The sequence below is a fragment of the Orycteropus afer genome, unplaced genomic scaffold, assembly GCF_000298275.1.
Source record: "Orycteropus afer afer isolate SDZICR_OR568_19922 unplaced genomic scaffold, OryAfe1.0 scaffold00036, whole genome shotgun sequence".
Classification (NCBI taxonomy): domain Eukaryota; kingdom Metazoa; phylum Chordata; class Mammalia; order Tubulidentata; family Orycteropodidae; genus Orycteropus; species Orycteropus afer.
Genome location: NW_006921623.1, coordinates 17,644,520 through 17,666,570, shown reverse-complemented (window position 1 = coordinate 17,666,570; position 22,051 = coordinate 17,644,520). Strand labels below are relative to the sequence as shown.

General features: G+C 36.7%; 1 protein-coding gene across 1 annotated transcript in view; it reads right to left on the bottom strand.

Annotated features, from left to right (window-relative positions):
- LOC103193413 (protein NPAT) overlaps positions 1–22,051 on the bottom strand; it is a 49,704-nt gene that overhangs the window by 1,019 nt on the left and 26,634 nt on the right. The window contains exons 5-17 of the mRNA XM_007936617.1: positions 20,569–20,609; positions 19,308–19,532; positions 18,698–18,779; positions 16,842–16,929; positions 16,005–16,096; positions 15,839–15,926; positions 12,627–12,723; positions 11,644–11,772; positions 7,260–8,924; positions 5,502–5,617; positions 5,321–5,429; positions 1,504–1,564; positions 234–1,383 (exon numbers count right to left, since the gene is read on the bottom strand). Of these exons, the coding sequence (XP_007934808.1) occupies positions 234–1,383; positions 1,504–1,564; positions 5,321–5,429; positions 5,502–5,617; positions 7,260–8,924; positions 11,644–11,772; positions 12,627–12,723; positions 15,839–15,926; positions 16,005–16,096; positions 16,842–16,929; positions 18,698–18,779; positions 19,308–19,532; positions 20,569–20,609 (3,943 nt within the window). The remainder of the gene's footprint in view (positions 1–233; positions 1,384–1,503; positions 1,565–5,320; positions 5,430–5,501; positions 5,618–7,259; positions 8,925–11,643; positions 11,773–12,626; positions 12,724–15,838; positions 15,927–16,004; positions 16,097–16,841; positions 16,930–18,697; positions 18,780–19,307; positions 19,533–20,568; positions 20,610–22,051) is intronic.

Sequence of the window (22,051 nt, the reverse complement as noted above, 5' to 3'; positions counted from 1 at the left end):
AACAACTGTTTTGAAACTGCCATTTCTTCCAGACAATTTCTGAGGACCACACTTGGCTGAGAAACACTGCTACAGAATGTATCTCGTTAACAGAAACTCAAAGCAATCTTGACTACAACATTTACAGTTAAGACAGTTGTGGAAAAAAAAAAAAAAAAAATGCTAAGCTCACTAACCTAATTATTAATGCAATAGCAAAGGTGGCATCCCAAAATAAAAACTTCCAAACTTGCCTTAATCTTCTTCTTTTTCATTGGTATTGATGGATTTCCAAGATTTTTATTACTAGTACGGGAGTTCCGCTCACGCTCATCCAACTCTTCAATTTTTCGCTTTTTTGTGGTGCTCCTTGAAGATCTAAATTGCTGTGTATTATCTTTTAGAGGAGTTGCTGAAGTAGTCCTAGAGATAGCTGCTCTGGAGAGAATCATTAATGTATGGGCAGCCATGTTCACACTATTTTCACTTCCTGTTTCACTGGCAGGGCTACAAGCAGGCAAGTCTGGGGTGACAGGAGGGACCATTACTTTGGGTGTGCCACTGTCTTCACTGAAACGCCTACTAGAGGGGACCTTGATACCATCTGCAGGTTCTTCTTTATGTTTTTCTCCTGGCCCTGAGCCAGGTGTCCGGGGTACCGGTAACTCACCACTGTCACCAAGCCTATTTACTGGGCTATGCCACTGAACATCTGGTAACATTTCTGTATGTTTGGTTACTGGGTTAATCAAATAACTGGAAGATTTAGTTTGTTCTTGTTTTATATCCTTCACAGCTGCTCCTCCTGAAATGACATTTTTACTGTTTGAGGATGTGCCTTGGTTTTTGGTCAGTTCTTGCAATGATGCTGCAGTTTTCTCATTTCGTAAACTCCCATTTTGCTGCCCATTAGACAGTTTTGTAGTTTCTGGATTTTTCTGCTTTTCCATATCCCCGCACAATTCATTCTCCTTATTAGCTGTTGCTTTATGGAAAGATTCCAGTACAATTTCTGTTGGTGAAGATTTCTTTTCTGGCTGAGTTTCTCTCATGGTGGTATGCCGGCTAACAGCAGTTTCTGATTTAGATAAAATCTTAGGCACAGGAGGTTTTTCTCTCTCTTTTTTGATATTATTAGAAGGGGACTTTAAAGGGGAAGACACAATGGGAGAGTCAAGATTAAGAGAAGAAATTTCGTTCTTTTCTTTGTTTTGGGACACCGTTTTACGGTTTGGTCCCTGTGTATTTGCCACCAGAGAGGCAGTGCTATCGAAACAGAGCACCCGTCTATGGCTTTCAAATGGTTTGCTTGCTGGAATTGTACCCTCTCCTGAGAAGGGAACCGTGATTTCATCCAATTTTCTTCCAAGATCTGTTGCCATATTCTTGTCAGAAGTTTCAGTTCTAATAAAAACAAAACAAAACAAAAAAAAAACAATCACTTGTACCAATACAAAGAATCCTTTACGTTTTAAACCTAAGCATTCAAATAATCTTATGATTAGAAACTACTTTTATGCTCACCTTTGTGCATGAAATCCGACTGCATGATTTGAAGAATCCACCAAATTATTTACCTGTTTTCCTAAAATTATATATGAATCAATTAGAAAACATTCTTGAGAAACAGAATATACACCTGTGAAAGCAGCTGGAATAGGCCACAGTATCACACATCATGAGAAAAAGTGTTAAATGATAGCTAATGTACCAATGAAATACTTCATTCAACATACTGGCTTTTAAAAAGAAGTTTTGTAGGAAGTAAAACTATTCGTTTTTGCAGATGACATTATCTTAACACATAGAAAACTCCACAGAATCCATAAGGAAGCCTTTAGAACTCATAAATAAATTCAGCAAGGTGGCAGGGTACAAAGTCAATACATAAAAATCAGCCAAGTTTCTATGACTCAGTAATAAACAAATGGAAAAGGAAATTAAGGAAACATTACTATTTACAATAACATATAAAAGAAATAATTTAACCAGGAAGCTAAAGACTCATACACAGAAAACTGTAAAACATTAATACAAGAAATTAAAGACTACCCAAATAAATGGAAGGACATTCTGCATTTGTGAATTGGAAACCTTAATACAATTTTCAATTCTACCCAAAGCAATCTATACATTCAATGTAATCTTTATAAAAATTTCAATAACTTTCTTGACATACATAGAAAAGCCAATTCTCAAATTTACATGGAAGGGCAAGGACCCCAAATAGTTAAAGCAATCTTGAAGGAAAAATAAACTAGGTGACTCACCATCTGTGATTTTAAAACATATTATTATAAAGCTGCAGTAATTCAAACAGCCTGGTACTGGTATGATAATAGAGATATAGATCAAAGAAATAAAAATGAGAGTCCAGAAATAAATTCATACATCAATGGTCAACTGATTTGCTACAATGATGCTAAGTCCATTCAAAGGGGAGGTAAGGATCTCTTTAATAAGTGGTGCTGAGAAAACAAGATTTCTCCATGCAGAACAGTGAATCTGGATCCAAGTCTTATACCATCCACAAAAACAAATTTAAAATGGATCAAGAACCTAAATGCAAAAACTAAAACCATAAAATTCTTAGAAGAAAATGTAGGGGTGTGGCCATGGAGCCTAATTGTTACAATAGGTTATCAGTTACGACAACAAAAGCACAAATAGCAAAAGACAAAACAGGTAAATGGGCTCTCATAAAAATTAAATACTTTGTTTATTAAAGGACTTATCAAAAAAAGTGAAAAGACAACCTACTTATTTAGAAAAAAATTTCAGGAACCTTGTATCTGACAACAGTTTAATATTAAAAATCTCTCTCTATATAGAAACTCTGCAACTTAACAACAAATAGACAAGCAATCCAATCAAAAATTGGGCAAAGGACTAGAACAGACATTTCACAGAAAAGGATATTAAAATGACCAACAAACACAGGAAAAGGTGATCAATGACATTATCCATTACAGAGATGTAAATCAAAACTACAATGACATACTGTGGTGGTTATGTTTGTATGTCAACTTGGCTGGGCCTGGTTGAGTGGCTGGGCGCTGGTGGTAGTTATTCCACATGATGAGACTAGCAATCAACTCCATGGGGGGATCTACTACAGGCAGCTGTATAGCTGCTTTGGGTATGTGGTCTGCTTCCTGTATATAAGAAGCAGCATTGGGAATGGTCTCTAGCTTATGGCATGCTAGGACTCTGCATGTAGCCGTGTCATTGCTCAGCAGCCTGCTGTGCTCTGCCGACCTTGGGACTTGCAATGGACTTGAATTACTGGCCTGCTGTGTGGTTTTGATAACATCAGGACTGTGCCTTTTTACTTGTCAACCTTGGGTTTGTCAGCCTCAGGAGCCAGCAGCTGTCTGAGTGAAGAAACACCTCTAGCTCCAGTGGGGTGGGAGCAAGAGGCAGAGCTGGACCCCAAGGTTGAGGGGCTTTCACCCAGCCCCTAGAGCCTGGTGCTTTGAACTTGGACTTAAAGCCTCCAAATTTTAAGAATAAACTCCTGCTTGTTAAGGCCATCCCATTTGTGGTATATTCTTGTCAGAGTGGCACTAGGTAACCAGAACACATACCATTTCCTTCCTACTAGTAAATGGCAATGATTAATAGAAGGGAAAAGAGCTAGCTGTTCACTCCATGTGGAGAAACTGGAATTGTCAACCACTGCTTGTGAGAACGTAAAATGGTACAGCCACTGTGGAAATTAGTTTGGCAGTTCCTCAAAAATTTGAACATTCACCTACCATACGAGCCAGCAATCCCAATCCTAGGTATATACCCAGAAGAAATGAAGGCTGGAATACAAACCAAAATATGTATACCAATGTTCACTACAGCACTTTTCACAACAGCCAAAACATGGAAACCATCTAAATGTTCATCAACTGATGAACAGATAAACAAAATGTGGTGGATACATATAATGGAATAGTATCCAGCCATCAAAAGAGAAAGGAAGTCCTGATGCATGTCACTACATGGATGAACCTTGTAACTATCATACTGAGAGAAGTCAGTCAGTTGCAAAGGAAAAAATCCTGCAGCAAATATAAAAACCAAAGATTATTAGTGGTTACAAAAGGGTGGAAGGAAGGGAGGGAAGGGGAAGTTTCTGCTAAGGGGGCACTGAGTTTAACAGTGGTGGAATGATTTGGAAAAGTATAGTGAGAATAGCTGTACAACTTGAGGAATATAATCAGTGTCACTGAACTGTACATGTAGAAACTGTTGGGATGGTGTGTTTTTTTTATGCGTATTTTCATCACAATAAAAAAAGAGAACAAAGCAGCTCTTTAATAGATATAAGACTACCACTCAAGTTAATTAATACATGTCTACCCTCTACTTAGGAGCTCTGGTAGCAAAGTGCCTAAGGCATTTGACTGCTACCTAGAAGGCTGGCAGTTCAAACCTACCAGCCACTCCTCAGAAGGAAGGTTGGGCAATCTACTTCCATAGTGATATTGCCTCGGAAACCCAAGGAGGGGTTTCTATGAGTTGGGTCCGACTCGATGGCACATAACACCAAGATGGTACACATAACATAACAACAACAACAACAACCCTCTACTTAGTGATTTATCCTCCTTTTGCCTTCTACCCCTGGTAACTGTCAGCAATGCTTCTTTCTGTATATAAACTTCTCTTGACTTTTTACAGTAGTGGTCTTATACAGTATTTGTACTTTTATGATTGAGTAATTTTACTCAGCAGAATGTCCTGTAGGTTCATCCATGCTATGAGGTGTTTTGCAGATTCACTGTTACTCTTTAATCTTGTGCAATATTCCATTGTGCGTACCATCTTGTTTATCCAGTCACCTGCTGATGGGCACTTAGGTTGTTTCCATCTGTTTGCTATTGTGAAAAATGGTTATCAGTAGCACTGGCATTAAGTGGAAGCTTGTTGGAAATGCAAAATCCCAGGCCCTGTTTCAACGCCATTAATTCATTATCTACATTTTAACAAGATGCTGAGGTAATTCATAAACACATTAAAATTTGAGAAGTACTGCTATAAACCATCATAGAAATACATAAGGTATTTACTAAATACTTTGAAACTGTCAGGAAAAATACGGCTCATACTAATCTTAGGTCAAGCCAAAGGACAAGTGTAGGACTAGAGGACAAGAAGGTAAAGGATTCAACAAAGAAAACAACTTTCTCACAGAGCTGTCTAGTTGTAGAGCTGGCTGCCTTTAAGCAAAGGTTGGAAGACAACTATTCGGAAAGATGTAGGTACTCAAATAGAAAATATTCAGGTATTCCTACAAATAAATAAATATAAAGATATGAAGTTGACATTAACCAACTTAAAAATGTACCTGAACAAGGCTTGTTTCTTAGTCCCTGAGCTTTCTGGGATTTTGGAGGGACGGGGAATTGAGGGATACTTCTGTTGCATACAGGTGCTGCCAAAGGCATGTGAAGGACCTAGAAGAGATAAAGCCATTAATTACACTGTTTGAAAAGCTTCACTGTTCTGTTTTCAGTTATAAATCTTACCTGACGAGGAGGAGCAGAAAAGGTACTTCCACTCTGTCCAACTACAGATACAGGGATCATTCCCACCATTCCTTGAAGCACTGGCTGGACTGGAGAAGCAATTATGATAGCAGATCCTAAAAAAACAATTCTCAATAAAATAAGGTTTACCCTCGTAAGCATAAAACACCAAAATGACTACTTTGAAATAAATTCTATAAAATTATAATCCCTCTTCCTTTTAAGATAATAGATTAATTTTCCTTTTTTAAAAACTGATTTCAAAACAGCATGAAGGCTAACAAATTAACACAGTCAATGTGAAGATAAAGTGGTCTTATTATGGCATTTAGCCATGGTAAACATCATGAGGAAGCCTAAGATTCTCCAGCCAGAAAATCATATTATAAGTATATATTATATTGAAAACAATATTGGAAATGATTAGAAAATTTGTACTGAAGGCTGTGAGTCTGAATCTTACACTTTAAAATTTAGATCCCAACTGAAGGTACACAGCTCAAGATCTTCCACGTACGTGTGATGACTAGCCAGCAGCAAGGCAGCAGGCCCTTTACAGTACAGCACAGCCAGCAATGATTGTGAGACCAGGTATCAAAGGTACGTATCTAACAAATCAGTCAAAGTCTGAAAGAGCACTTACCCTCTTTCCATGCCATCTATTTCTTTCATGTCACTTAAAACTTTCTACCTCCCTTATGCTCATAACCCCCTATTATTTCAATGTATTGGTCAAAAAGGGACGAGGTAAGTATACAACAATCAAAACTATGAGGGGAAAATCACCATGTCTATGTGGCCCTTAGAATCAACAATGTGATTTAGTTCTGACCTTTTAATAAATGAGCCTTTTCCCTAACTGCTGCCGCCAGGTTGATCTCACTTTCATACACACCTAGTTTGGTCTCTCAAATTCATCACCTATGCTTGGGTTGCTTCCTTTTTACTCCAAATTCTACTTTACTTCTCTAAGCTTCAGCTCAAGTCCCACATTCTCTACCAATTCTGACTTCTTTATCTTAAACAGTCAGAAAATGATGATGATGTGTCATAAATTCTGTCCTTGAGGAACTTACAATAAAGAATGACCAAAATGACAGATTTATCAATCACCAACTATACATATAACTACATGTAATAAATGCTACAAGAGCCTCTATGAACACAAGGTTCTAAAGATGGATTGATTATGGAAGGCAGGGATAAATTAGAAAGGGCTTTATGGAGAAATACTCAGGTTATATCTTATAATGTCTCTCCAAATAGATAATTAATTCCTTGAAAATTGAGATTATAACAGTTATTTTTTAAAAAATCAACAACATTGACTTTGTTATTTTTTTTTTTAAATTAGGATTTGGATGAAGATTTACAGAGTAAATTCACTTTTCATACAGCAGTTCACATATACTTTGTCTCATGTCATTAACAACATTGACTTTAGTAGCAACACAGCTACTTGATGAGTTAGTCTTTGTTTTCTTTTCTCTTTTGGTAGCTTATTAGCATATGAACTGGGAAGTAACTGAGGAAAGAGAGTAAAATACTCAAGAAATTCACAGCTTACCAGATGATTAAAAAACAGGTATGATGGAATTAATCAGTCAGAGTAAAGAGGATGTCTAATCACAAATTTCAGAATATTTTTTTCTCACATTATCTATCCATGATTTATTACTTCCCAATTAATAATTCTACATATAAGAGAAATTAGATCCCATTCTAGAGTAGCGAAAGTCACCATGTTCTTAAAGTTACCTTGTGAAAAGTTTGGTGATACAGCCTGGTTGACAGCAAACACACTGTTTGACCTTGGAGGTGTCTGTAACTGAGGTGCTGGAGGTTGAGCAGTAATAGCTGTAGAATTTCCAGGCAACACCACAACATTAGACTGACTTGCAGGTGTTCCCAAGACTGCTGGATCAGTCACACAGGTAGCAATTAGAATGTTATTTGAATTGCCAAAAGTTGTGCTTGTAGCTGGCATCAACTGTATGTATCCTCCATCCTTGGAAACACAAGGTGTAACATTTGCTGAAGTAGAAATGCTATCTTCATTCTGAGTGTTATTTATTGTAGCATCTTCAGGTTTGAGGGCTAAAAGACTCTGTTCTACTGTGGCTGAATTTCCAATTCCTTCAGCAGATACAACAGCACCTGCAGTTTCTTCAGAAGATAGGCCTTTAACTAATTCTGCATTTTTGGTAGATGATTTAGCAGAAGACAAAATTATAGTTGGTAAGTTCTCGCCACTAATACTAGAAACAGCACTGTTAAGTTCAGTATCGGAGGAAACAAATGAATCATCACTGATGATAATTTTGAGGGAGACAATATTTGATGTATCTACCTCTGCTGAGCTGTCCCTAGAAGGTTTATCACCAGTATTTTGAGACTCAGAGTTGGAATCTCCCATTGAAGAACACACAGATTCTGAAGGAAGAGAGTGACTGTCTTCTATAGGACTGACCTCTGGAGGCATCAAAGCCACTTCCACACAGTTATTATTTTCACTCAGAGAGAGAAAAATAGTATCTCCATCTTCTTTTATAGAAGAAGAAGACTCTTGTGAATCCAAAGCAGCTTTCTCAGACTTTGATGGCCGAGTTTCATTTTCCGTATGCTTTAACTCAACAGACACTGACTCATCAGATAGTTGTTTAACTTCAGCTATGGAATCTCTAAGACAAATGTCTACTTGTTGACCAGATACATTTAAACCTGAATTTTCAACAGAAATAGGTAATATTTTACTTTGGAGTGAAGAATTATCTTGGCAATCGGAAAGTTGTTGTGATGTTACTGGTAATATGTTATTAATTTCAATTTTATTCTGGTGAATTTCATTAGAATCTGGTGACTTGGAATTATGAAAATTAGTCTTAAGTCTTAATGTATCATTAGAACTTTCACAAAATTGACTTTTTCCAGATGGTTTTCCAGTCACTGAAGTATTTTGGGACATAGGTTGGGAACTTTTTCCAGAGAGAAGTAAGTTTTCACTGTTAGTTTCATCACCAAGTGAAATAAATGAAGTTATTGGTATATCAGACTGATCAGGCTGTAACTGAGACTCACTTGGAACACTTGGAGACAACGAATTCTTTTCAACTTCCATAGCTATTTCAGTTTCAGTGGACATCTGACTGGTGTATAATTCAGCACACTGCTGATTACACACAGCATCAGAATTTCCTCTTTGGTTAAAGTCATTTAAATTAGGCACAGACTCAAAGGTAATATCAAGGTTACATTTTTGTTCAACAGGTACAGCTGTTTTAAAGGCCTTTTTTTGGATGCTAGAGCCTATTTGGGAAAAATGTTCCTGGGCTTCCTGTCTAAGCTCATCATGGTTGCTGCCATCCTTCAAAGTATTTGATGCTTCTTCATTTTGATAGGCTGTACAAAACGGGGGCTGATCATCTGTAAAATATCACGATGATAGAAAGATATGGTGGATATGTTCAAGTTCTGAGGTAGTCATCTTTACTGTAAAACTTATTTTACCAAGGAAGTAACTAATCTTTGACATACCAGAAAGTAAAGTCTGACAAACTCTATCCCCCATTTTCTGAATATTGAGAAATTTAGAAGTAGTTCTCTAATAATTGATCCCTTTTTATACTAGTGCCAAACTGCCAAATTTCTTAGACAACAGATGATATAATGAAGGAACAGTACACAAGTTAAAGAACAACTAATATTTACCAATATGTTTCAAAACCAACCAACCAACCAACCCTAAAACTTGGCTCCAAACATCTATTTTTCTTTTCTTTTTCAGGAACAGCTGACTTTCCAACTTCTACTATTTCTATTGACTTTATTTTATCTGCTATACTCTTGCAGTTACAGGTGAAATGGCACAAAGAATATTTTTCATGATCAACATTTGATCTCATTGTGTACTTTTTAACATTCAATAAACATTTCCTAAGGACAAACTCTATGTTTGGTATTGAGGTAGAAAGATGAATGACCTAGTTCCTGCCCTTGGAGAGATCAGTCTAGTCAGGGAGGCAGATACAGATTAGAAAGTTACAAATAAAGCACTGTAACAACTGTAATAGGAATAAAAGCAATTCTTTCTACCAGGAGACTGGAAAAGCATTATAAAAGCATAAATGATCTTGAAAAATATATAGAAGTATGATGGATGGCATGAGAAGAAAGGGGATTTTAAAAACACCACTCTAGCAACGCTATACTGTGCTTTAAAGCATTCAGTTTAAGACAGAAAATATTAACATAAACCAAATGAAAAATACAAGAGAAAAACAAAACAGAAAAATATGTTAACTGTCATACAGTGCTGTTACTATGACACTGGTAAAGTGGTTATCTGGTGCAGAGCACACTGAATCCTTAATGGAAAGAATACTGGAAATTATGTCTCGGTTACAGAAAATCAGAGGAAGCAGTCATTTTCTTAGTGAAGTGGGAAGACTTTTTTTTAGAAGAAAGATTTCAAGTTTCATTTTGTATAGTGTAAGAGCTTAACTAAAACACAACATTATATTCCAGATATAATATATAGTGAGAAAGACACCAAATTCATTGCCATCAAATTAATTCTAACTTATAGTGACTTACAGGACGGAGGAGAACTACCCTATAGGGTTTCCAAGGCTGTAAATCTTTACAGAAGCTGCCTGCCACACCTCTCTCCCACGGAGCAGTTTGTGGGTTTGAACTGCCAACTTTTTAGTTAGCAGCTGTGTGAATAACCACTGCACTACTAGGGCTCCCGAGAAAGACACACCTGACTATAATTCAGTGTAAGAGAAAATGGAGGACTGGGCTTGGTATAGGCAGAAGACTCCAAAGGGCAGTGTAGCCTGAGGTATCAGAAAACTAATTTTTAGAAAATAAAATTTGAAATTTGAAGCCAGTAGATTTTTAGGAGTAGGACGTGATGACTTTTAAAAAATAGGTGAGCAGAAAAGAACATGTGAGTAGAAAAGATAATTTTGGTAGAGATTGCTGTAGACAGCATAGAGGTGGTAATGAAAAGGCAAAAAAGTTTTGCAAAAACCTGAGAAGGTAGGATAACAGTCACCTTTGAGGAGTGGGGTTTGAGGGAGTAGTGATTGAAATGGATGTGAACAGGGGATTTGTAGTCTGGCAGTGTTCTGTCTTTTGACTTGGGAGGTAGTTACATGGATATTTGCTTCATGGCAATTCAATGAGCTGGACACACATGTATTGTGCATTTCTGTGCATGTATATTATGTTTCACAAGAAAAACAAGTTTTTTAAAAAATTTGGCAAATATTTTAAGAGTGCTGTTTTTTAGTTGCTATTGAGTAGATTCAGATTCATGGCAAGTATGTATCAGAACTGTGCTCCCTAGGGTTTTCAAGGCAGTGAATTTTCCTAAGTACATCTCTAGACCTGTCTGCCAAAGTGCCTTTGGGTAGATTCGAACTGACAACCTTTCAGCTAGTAGTTGAGCATTTAACTGTGCCATACTCTTAAAGAGTTCAGATGGACTTATTCACTGTCTTCCCTCATTTAGTTAAGCATTTAGCATGTGCCTAGGAAATTTCATGGGACAGTTCTACTCTGTCACATTGGGTCTCTATGAGTCGGAACAGACTCAACGGCACCTAACAATTATGTGCTACAATGGCATTTCATGGAAGGCAGAAATGAAAAACGAAGACCAAAAAACTTTAGTACACATAGAAGAAATGACTTAAAACCTCATAAATCTTCAAATCCCAGACCACCACTATAGTACATAATTTCTCTTAGACAGGTGACATACAGATACCAAGAAGACACTTACTAGGCTGAATGACTGATACCCGCATACCAACCGTACAAATGAGGGATTCAAATTTGTGCCTAAATAAAGTTATGTCAAGTATTACAGACTTTTGTCCAACTGGTTTACACTATTAGTATCATATTATTCATGTCAAAAATCTATACATCAAGACAGAATGAGTAACACAATTACACCTTTTAAAAAAAACATTAAAAGGCAAATTTTTTAGTAAACTAGAAATAGAAAAAATGACCTATGTAGTAATTTGAACAACCTTCAAATTAAATGTAAATAATATTTTCCACCTTTGAAATTTTAAGAAAAATATCAAGATACAGATTGAGGATATTAACAAAATTAAATCCTTACCAGATGCCTGTGTTTCAAAAGGGCTTTTAACTGCTAGATTAGTTTCATCTGTTAAGATTACACTGGGATTAGTTTCCATGTGCTGACTGGAAATGCCATGTGGTATATTTTTATTACTCTTTATTTTACCTGTTAAAAAGGGAATAACTGATTAAATAATGAAAATAAAAATATGCATCAATACTACTTGACAGTGGTCAAGTCAATGTTAAACTTTGGTTTTAGGTATAGTCTTCTGGATGTTTTTAACATGCTGTGTGTCATTTGTAAGTACAAAATTTTTCCATCAGACCAGTAGTTCTTAAGCTTTAACACTTATCAGAATCAGCTGCACAGCCCAAGAATTTGCATTTTAACAAGTTCCCAGGTAATACTGATATTGCTGGTGCAGGGACTGCACTTTGGTAACTAATGCACTAGACCAGAAGATTGAGGGCAATAACCAGGTTTTGTATTCCTTTTGTATTAGCAGTATTAAGTACATTGTACACGCAGTAGGCCTTCATACATTCTTGTTGACTGAGAACACACTCACAAAAACAAAAAACAAAACCATTTTCTGTATTTATAGCTGAAGTTTCCTTAAGTACCAACAAATCAAATCAACTCCAAACCAAACCAACACCCTTTCATATACATCCATATGTTTGCTATAACGAAAATAGCAATTTTCAGAGGCTCTGGGGAATGTTGCTTAAAATTTTTTTTTTGGGTTAAAAAAAAAATCAAAACCAAATTCACTGCTATCAAGTCAATTCTGGCTCATAGCGACTCCAAGGGGTTTCTGAGGCAGTAAATCTTTATTGAAGTAAGTTGTCCCCTCTTCCTTCCATGGAGTGGCTGGTGGCTTTGAACCACCAACCTTCTAGTTAGCACTTAATGCCTTAGGCACTACACCACAAGAACTCTTGTCTCTCCGGTTAAGTACCAAGAATTTGAGGAAACTTTTCTTCTATCTTCCTTGAAAGAAATGTTTTACTTACCATAGTCAAAGAGATCAAAGAGTGCCTGAAACGCTGGGTCTGATTCTGTCTGTTCTAATATATCTTGTATGGCTTCTTCAGACATGTGGATTTCACTCTGCAAAAAAAAAAAAGTGAGCTGAAGGCATGATCTTAAACTGAATAAAGATGGTTTAATACCAGCAAAATAATGAGGGGACATTTGATGTTAACTTTTAGGCAGTGTCCTTTCTAAGAATTGTCCCCTGCTAATTTTAACTCTACAATATGCTCACATAAAAGAAATTCAAGTAATAAAACTATGACAGTATAAGATGAATGCCCCTTAATTCAACTTACTAGATTTAGTTAATCACTTTGGTGAACATATTACCAAATATTAAAGCAAAATGAATATAGAGACTATCTTATGTATACATAGTAACAAATAAAATCATACTGTAATGTCTGCTTTCTTCATACCCCAAGTCTTTCAATAGAAATCTCTCTCATCCGTTTTGTGTTTTAGTTTCTTTCATATTAAACGCTTTCTTCAATTGTTTGACAATACTGCTGGTCTGTTCATATTTAAAAGCGGCTTTCCAAAAGCTACCTGAAAGCTCTATGTCAATGTGGGAAACTTGGCAACTACAATCAAGGGCGTAGAACAATACTGCAGAACCACGTACATTATTAGTTCTTTTCTTTTGAGCTAGTTGGATTTTCAGCTGGGAGACTTCATGAGTGACAACAATGTTTCTTGGGAAGAGAGTAAGAAGGGGAGAGGATACAGAGTTTAAATACTTCCTAAATGTTTGTAGCTCCATGTTTATATTTCCTTTTAGAAATACCAGTACTACTTCCTGAGCCATTTTGGGATTTCTGTCATAAAATGCTGAACTTTGTGTTAGTGGCTTAGAGCACTGGGTATGTGAAGTCATTAACTACTTGTCCATTTTGGCTTCCAAGCTTTTGTTACTGTTCTGTTCTCTTTTCTTCTTTGTCCTGGTAGGCTTGCATTTTCAAAAATTCCATCTGTTTAGTGGAAGAGTAGAAAGCTAAATGTTTAAACCACTCTCTTTCTAAAAGGAAGAAACTTTTATCAAACATGTCTTTTTTTGCAGGTGCCATAAATTAGCTAATTACCACAGTTGGACATTTGAATTTTTCCTAGTTTTTAGTTACGGCAAATAATTCTAAAATGAAAATCTTTATTCCAGCAACCATTCATTTCTAAGAATAAATTCTTAACAGCAAACTCACCAGGTCTAAGGATATATATTTAAAATGTTGATAATTACTGCCAAACAATCTTCTAGAGAGAATCTGGTATGAGAATGCCTATTCCATTCTGAATAAGAATGTACACATTCTCATCAATGTAGTCTTTAAAAAAGGTCACCTCTTCTTTTAATTTGTATTCCTTTGATTACTGAGTTGAGTGTAATTGCCATGTTTACTGGACATGTGAACTTCTTTTCTGAATTGCTAGTTTGAGGACAGGATTTACTCCTGAAGAACTTGCTGGTGGGCAATGATGGGGTACAGTGTCCCCTCCTCATGAGCAGTCAGGAGAGTTGCTGGAAATCTCTCCCATTTCTAAGCTGTTTTGGGAAAAACAATAACTTGTTTCCTTTTAAAGTCACTGTGAATAGATTAGATTGATACTTCTCAAACTACAGAATGTTTGATTCTGAGTGACAGTTAATAGCAGTATGACAGAGGGTATGCAAAGTCAATGGATAAGCATGGTATCTTTCTTTTTAATGAATTCTTGCTGCTTTAAGTTTATATTAATCTTACTTAAGGATTTAAGGGATGATTTTTCTTAAGAAAACAAAAAATGAACACTTATTACAGAATGAAAAACAAAATTTGTATGATTTTTTTCAGCTAAAATTTAAAATTTCAAAGCAGTTTTAGTACACTATGGCTAGGGGTACTTATATATTCTTTTAATACCTGGAGATTTAAAATTTTCAATTTTAGCTATCTATGTATTATTCTATGAGAAAATGCATTAAATAGTTAAATAATAAAATAAAAAAGGATTCTGAAGGAATTAAAATAACGAAAAGAAAATTCAGTGGTTTTACCCAAATTTCATTATCTAAAAGAAAACTTGGTATGAAAAATTCATGTGGGCATGACAAAAACAAAAAACAAAAAACAAAATGTTTACACTGTCCAAAGGGTCTAAATAAAAGGATATATATAGTATGCTAGTCAGGAGTTCTGGTGGTATACTGAATAAGGCACTTGACCGCTAACCAGAAAGCTGGCAGTTCAAACCCACCAGCCATTCTTCAGAAGGAAGAATAGGCAACCTACTTCCATAGTGATACCGCCTCAGTAACCCAAGGAGGGGTCACTATGAGTAGGGTCTGACTCAAGGGCACATAACAACAACAACAACAATTCTGTAAAGATTTACAGCCTCGGACACCCAATGGGGGTTACTATGAGTTGGAATTGACTCGATGGCAGTGAGTTAAGTGTGCTAGTCACAATCTTGGCTGCTTTAGAAAAAGTATTTGCTCACAGACAAATCTCAAAACACACACTTAAATTTCCTCCATTACCAGCTTATTCTCTTTCACCTTTACCACCATATATAAGCAACAGTGACTACAACTCCTATGTTTATTTGGTTAGCAGCAAATCTCACATAGACAATTCTTCATTCAGTTACTAACCTTTCCTTCTTCAAGTACCTTGTTTGTTTTATTTGGTAAAAGTATTGTTTGAATTTGTTATGTATCTATGACATATTATTTCATTTTATCTTTACATTACTATAAAGTTTGTAGCAGTGTAGAATAACTGTGATTTGCATCTATACTGTATTGTTGCTTACTGTACAAAAATATACTCATTAATGAATTGCGTAAATTTTGAAAACTTAAAAATCCATGTTGTGATGTTGTATGGGTATAGAAGAGTGTTTTACTAATATCTGGAAAAGTTTAGTTATTAGATGGGATAGGAATATCTTACTACTTTTCCCAATTAAATAATACAGGATAGATTTTATATGAAAATTCATTATTCAACAAGCTTTTCTCAGGAACAAATTACATATGAAAATGAAGGAAAGAAACTGCTATCTTAAATGACTTAAATGAGTATTTTAAATCATTTTAGACATTTAATCTGTTGGTAATCATTTTAAAATGAAACTAAAATACTATCAGTTTTAACTATATGTATTTTAAACACACACACACACACACACACAAACACCCTACCCATACCTGAAGTCCCAGGAGTTCATCAATTGAAGCCTCTGGCTCAGTAGGATTGCTATCTGTTTGCTTAGGTATTTGAATAATATTGTTGTCACTGTAACACACAAAGGAAAATCTTTAGCAGTGTACTTTAGTAACACAAAACTAATCAGGCAGTTTAAACGTAGCTTACCTAGTTAAAAATTTATTAATGTTTTCTGCCAGCTTTTCTTGAAGAGATTTATTGCTTAATATTTTTTCTCGTGCATTTTCAATAACCATTTGCTGTAAAAGAAAGTTAGTATTAGCAAAATAGTAGTAAAGAGTATTGTTTATTTAAAAAGAACTAATTAATGGAAACTGGGTAATTTTAATAAAACTAGGTAGAAATTTAAAAGCTGTGGTGGTTCCCTCTATCTAAACACTGAATGCTGAAATTTATAACTTACAAGTATTTTCACAGATTCCTCACCAACTCTTCATTATTTACAGAATACAGCTTAAACTCTTTAGCATATTATGCTCTTGTTAGTTGCTCCTGTGCTGATTCTGACTCAAGGTTACCCCGTGTGTTCAGAGTAGAATTGTGCTCCACAGAGTTTCCAAGAATGTGACTTTCAAAAGCAGACTAGCAGGGCTGTCTGCTTAGGTGCCCTGGGGGAGGTTTTGAACAATCTTTCACTAATAGTCAAGTGTGTACCTTCTTGCTCCACCTAGGGACTCTTCAGGATATTTCTTACGAGATTTAAAATAATGTGGCCCCAGTTAAACGCTCTATTATACTGCACAATCTAGCAACAACAAAGTATTAATAGTTTCCCAAACATAGCACTGGTTTTTATTGGTGCATTTGTACATGCTTTCTCTTTTGACTGGACTATCTCCTTCAGTTACACATCCCTATTCTCTATTCCAATGCTATTCCACTGCAAAGTCTTGCAGAAATACTGTATGATACACACATTATGTGTACCAGTAGTTTTGTAACTTAGATATATTTCAAGTTACAAAGTTTTAGGATGTTACTTACTTTTTCTACTGCAAATGCATTTGGATCCTGAAAATTCCATATAGTTGAATGAGGACCAGACAAAGTGAGACTTTTCTTTTGAGATTCACTGAAACACATTTAAAAGCTTATCTTTTAACTAGTATGTTTAAAAGATTAAATGAAGACATATATGAGTATATACATTTTAAAGTCATCATGGTAAATAGATAGTTTCTCAATTTATGGCAGTAATAAAAGGTAACAGAGTAGGAAAAGTCTAGACTAGGATTCAGAAGAATTTGAAGTCTAGCTTTAGCACTTACTAGCTATAAGAGTAGGAGCTCTGGTAGTGTAGTGCCTAAGGTACTTGAGTGCTAACCAGAAGGCTGGAGGTTCAAACCCTCCAGCCACTCCTCGGAAGGAAAATGGGGCACTACTTCCATGGTGATACTGCCTCGGAAACCCAAGGAGGGGTCGCTATGAGTTGGGTCCGACTCGAGGGCACATAACAACAACAACAACAGCTACGAGACTTAATGTAAGAGAAGCTCTTATTCTGATCATTTTAAAATGGGGTAAAAACAACTGCATTATTGGGTGAGCAGAAGAAATGAAAAAGTATATATACAAAAGCAAAGTGTGCAGCAAATGTTAGATATTTTTATGGTTTATTGCAAGGAGGATAAAATGTGAAAAATGTGTTTTACAATACAATAGCAAATAGTCTCAAGAACTTAACCCAGTCTTACTGTTTTAGTCACAGTGCAAGTATCTGGCATATTTCTCATTTTTTAAAATTCAGGTTACAATGTTTTTTGTTTTTTTAAATTTCTATTGGGATTTGGGTGAAAGTTTACAAACTCATTTTCCATAGAGCAGTTCATAAACATTTTGTTTCATGACAATGATGGCAATTCTCCACCATGTAGCAGCTCTCTTCCCATTTCCACCTCTTTCCTGTGTCCTTTCTTATGCATTCCTGCCCCCTGACCTATCCCTCTGTGCAAACTCTACACTTCTGAACACTCATGATTGATTGTTCTAAAGAGTGTATCTACCCGATATAAACGTTAACCCTATATGCCTGTTTATTGTTTGGCTGGAAGCCACAGAGTGAGTTCAATTCTAGACCTGAAGGGTAACTAGTGTCCACAGTCTCGGGGGTCTCACCAGACTCTATCAGAGCAGTAAACCTATTTTTTTTTCTCCTTTTTAAATGATTTTGAGCTTTGTTCCACATTGCTCTACCACTCTATCCATGATCCCCTATAGTGATCCCTTTCTAAATGGCTGACAGTGGTAGTCAGGCACAGTCTAGTTCTGGTCTCATGGTCATATAGGCTGAGATTTCACATGGTCCACTAGTCCCCTGGACTGACTGTTTCTGTTTCATTGGTTTTCTTCATTCTTCTTTGCTCTGGATGAGAAGAGACCCATTATTATATCCAGTTGGCTGCTTACAAACTTTTAAGACCCCAGTGGCTACTTACCAAAGTAGGATGTACAACAATGTTTTTGTGTGGTATGTTATGTCAATTGAGCTTGATGTCCCCTGCAACCATGGTCCCGAGACCACAGATCCAACAACTCTCTCGACCAGGATGGCTGACTTTGCCTAAGAAGTTATCGTAACTTTGTCCCATTAGTTCCAGTTACATGGCCGTTCTTACAGCATATACATATATGCATGTAGAAGTATAGTCTGCCAACCTTATATATGGTCATGGGTGTATTCCCTTTTGCCTAGACATACCTGATCATTCAGCTTGTCTACCCATCTATTTACCCATAGATTAACATTTGTTATCATTAATAATGCAGAATTGTATACGTACGAGGGTTTATCTTTGTTTTCTGTACCCCTGAGTTTACAATGTCTCTCAAAAAACATTTACCTTTTACGTCGACCAGGAGACATTAAACTGGCATGAGTTTTCCGTTCCTGAGAAGCAGGAATTATATTTAAAGCTTCCCCGGCTGTATTTTAAGAAAACAAAACAAAACAAAAAAATCCCAAGTTGAGGAAATTGAGTAATTTTGTAAACCTGAATTATTTGTAAAAGTAGCATAAAATAGGAGTTTTTCACTCAAAATTAAATTCAGTTAATATTTACTGTGTGACTACTATGTAAATACATTATAAAAGATATTAAGATGAATACAGTATAGTCCACAAACCTAAGATTTTACAATATAGTGTCAATAAATAATAACACAAGAACGTAAAATGTGTAAGAAATTACTGATACTACCCCAATGCTCACTCATACTGTTTTACCTTCACAAGTCTCATTTGTACTGAAAAAGAGAGCATGTACACAAGGATTTAAAAAAAAAAAGTCAAAATAAGTATTAGAAGAATACATTATATGTATGTGAGAAATACAAAGCAGTCTCCTTAATTTCTGCAACAGATATTTAAGTTGGCCTAATCATCAAATCTGAAAGCACAAGTTAAAGATCTTAGACCAATGTCAACAGATGGAGAGGAAAATTTAAACTTACTAGTTACAGCGTCTTGTGACTGAGAATGGTTAACCACTACAAAACTCGACCTTAACGGAGTTGAAATTTGGCCAGCTGGTCGAACAACTTGTGTAGCTGTCAAAGGAGAAGTAGTAAACTGTCCTGAATTATATGGTAAAGCCAGCAACTCTGAACTGACGGGAGCTGTGTGAGATGCAAGCCTTCTTTGCCGTTTGATTTCTGCAATTCCACTTCTTGTTCTGGCTAAAACACATGAGCATTTAAACATTAAGTTAATGTCAGAGTAATTTAGGAATTTTAAGAAATGTACATGATGTATGTCCCACTATTTAACCTAATAAACCAACAGATGGATAAAAAAGTCCCTTTTAAAAAAATTATTAAATGTAACAATTTTGTAAGAAATGAAATGAGTATACCCAAACTTAAGTCCAAGGTTACAATTCTATAGTACTTCATACTGATCCCCAAAAACCAAACCCATTGCCATGGAGTTGACTCTAACACACAGCAACCCTATAGGGCAGAGGAGAACTGCCCAGAGAGTTTCCAAGGCTGTAAATCTTTACAGAAGCAGACTGCCTCATCTTTCTCCAGAGGAGTGGCTGGTGGGTTCAAACTGCCAACCTTTGAACTGGCAGCCGAGTGCTTTAACCATTACACCACCAGGGCTTCTTTTCATACTGATTACATCCCTAAAATTAAGAAACTTAGAGGATGAGAATTAAAAGACTATACGAGAGCCAATAGGGAATGTAAGGACTATTTCAAGTGTCTATTTTTATGATAAATAAAAATACTATTTCCTAATATGACTGCTAACCAGAAGGCTGGCGGTTCAAACCCACCAGCCACTCCTCGGAAGGAAGATGGGGCAATCTACTTCCATAGTGATACTGCCTTGGAAACCCAAGGAGGGGTCGCTATGAGTCAGGTCCGACTTGACGGCACACAACAGCAACATGATAATGGGCACTCTGGTGGCATAGTGCCTAAGGCATTTGACTGCTAACGAGAAGGATGGCTGTTCAAACCCACCAGCCAGTCCTCACAAGGAAGACTGCACAATCTACTTTCATAGAGATACCACCTTGGAAACCCAAGGAGGGTCATTATGAGTCGAGTCGACTTGATGGCAGTGAGCTTGGTTTTGTTTTTTTAGTATGGTAGTGTGTTTACTTAGGAAAAACAGAACTTTAAAAATATATATACCTAGGACACATGTATTGTCAATAAATAGTCAATGAGAGTAATCATGAGTTTAAAGTTGAATACAAACCTCTCTGATTGGCAGCAAACCCTGGGGAACTTTGCATACTCCTAACAAATAAAAGAAAGTAATTAATCATTAAAAATTTTGTTGCCAGTGATACACTGATTTAATTACATTCAGAACTGAAGCAAAGTATAAATTAAAAGGTAATAAATCTCTCTCAGACAAAAAAAAGTATTTTTAATTTTTTAAATTGTGATTTGGGTGAAAGTTTACAGAGCAAATTCACTTCCTATACAGCAGTGAATAGACAAATCTCTTCACTTTGTCTCATGATATTCACTACAATTTACCACAATGTAACAACTCCTCTCCCACTTCCTCCCCATAATTACCTCTTCCCTGTGTCCTTCCCTCCATACACTACTGCCCCCTGAGCTCTCTCCCTGGGCATACACAGCCTTTCTATTCTCCCATGACTGTTCCCTCCAAGGAGTGTATTTACCTAATCTAATGTTCACCTCATAAGCCTACCTTTTGTTTGGCTGGAAGCCACACGAGTGGGTTCAATTCCAGACCTGAAGGGCAGCTAGGGGCCATAGTCTCAGTGGTTCTACCAGGCTGACTAGCAAAACTGCTCCTCCCTTTTTTCCAAATGATTTTGAGTTTTGTTCCACATTGTTCTCCCTCGCTATTCAGAATCTCCTACATAGATCCCCCTCCAAGTGGTTGACAGTGGTAGCTGGGCACCATCTAGTTCTTCTGGTCTCATAGTTGTATAGGCTGCGGATTGCATGGTGTACAGTTGCTTGGACTAATTTTTTCCATGAATCTTTAGTCTTCTTCATTCTTCTTTGCAGGGGATGAGGAGTGACCTGTTGTTGCATCTAAATGGCCACTTGCAAGCTTTTTAGATCCCAGTCACTACTCATCGAAGTAGGAGGTGGAACAATGTTTTGTGTAGTATGTTATGCCAATTGAGCTTGATGTCCCCTGCGACTATGGTTCCAAGCCCACAGGTCCAACTACTCCCTCCCTCTGGGTAGCTAGCTGTGGCCAAGAAGTGACTACAACCTTGTCCCTTGTCAGCGCTACTACATACCTGGGAATTCTTATAGAACATACTAATACACCTGTAGAGACACTGTCTGCCAACCCTACACGTGGTCTTGGGCACTGCCCCCCCCCCCCACTGAAACAGCCATGTCTACCTTCACTGGCAACACAGTCCTGTGTTCATCTTTGTTGTCTGTACCTTCGTTGTCTGTACCTTCCATGTACCTCTCTATGTCTTCCTCTCACTCAATGCCACCATGTTGGTCACTTACATTGGGTACATTACCCTTCTCTTCACCCAAATCAATACTTGTCTCTACCTATCTAACAATGTTCCCTCCCCTCCCACTTCCATATATAAACCTTTCCTTGGCTTTTTATAATAACAGACTAATACATATTTGCCGGGAGCTCTGGTAGCATAGTGGCTAAGGCACTTGACTGCTAACCAGAAGGCTGGCGGTTCAAATCCACCAGCCACTCCTCGGAAGGA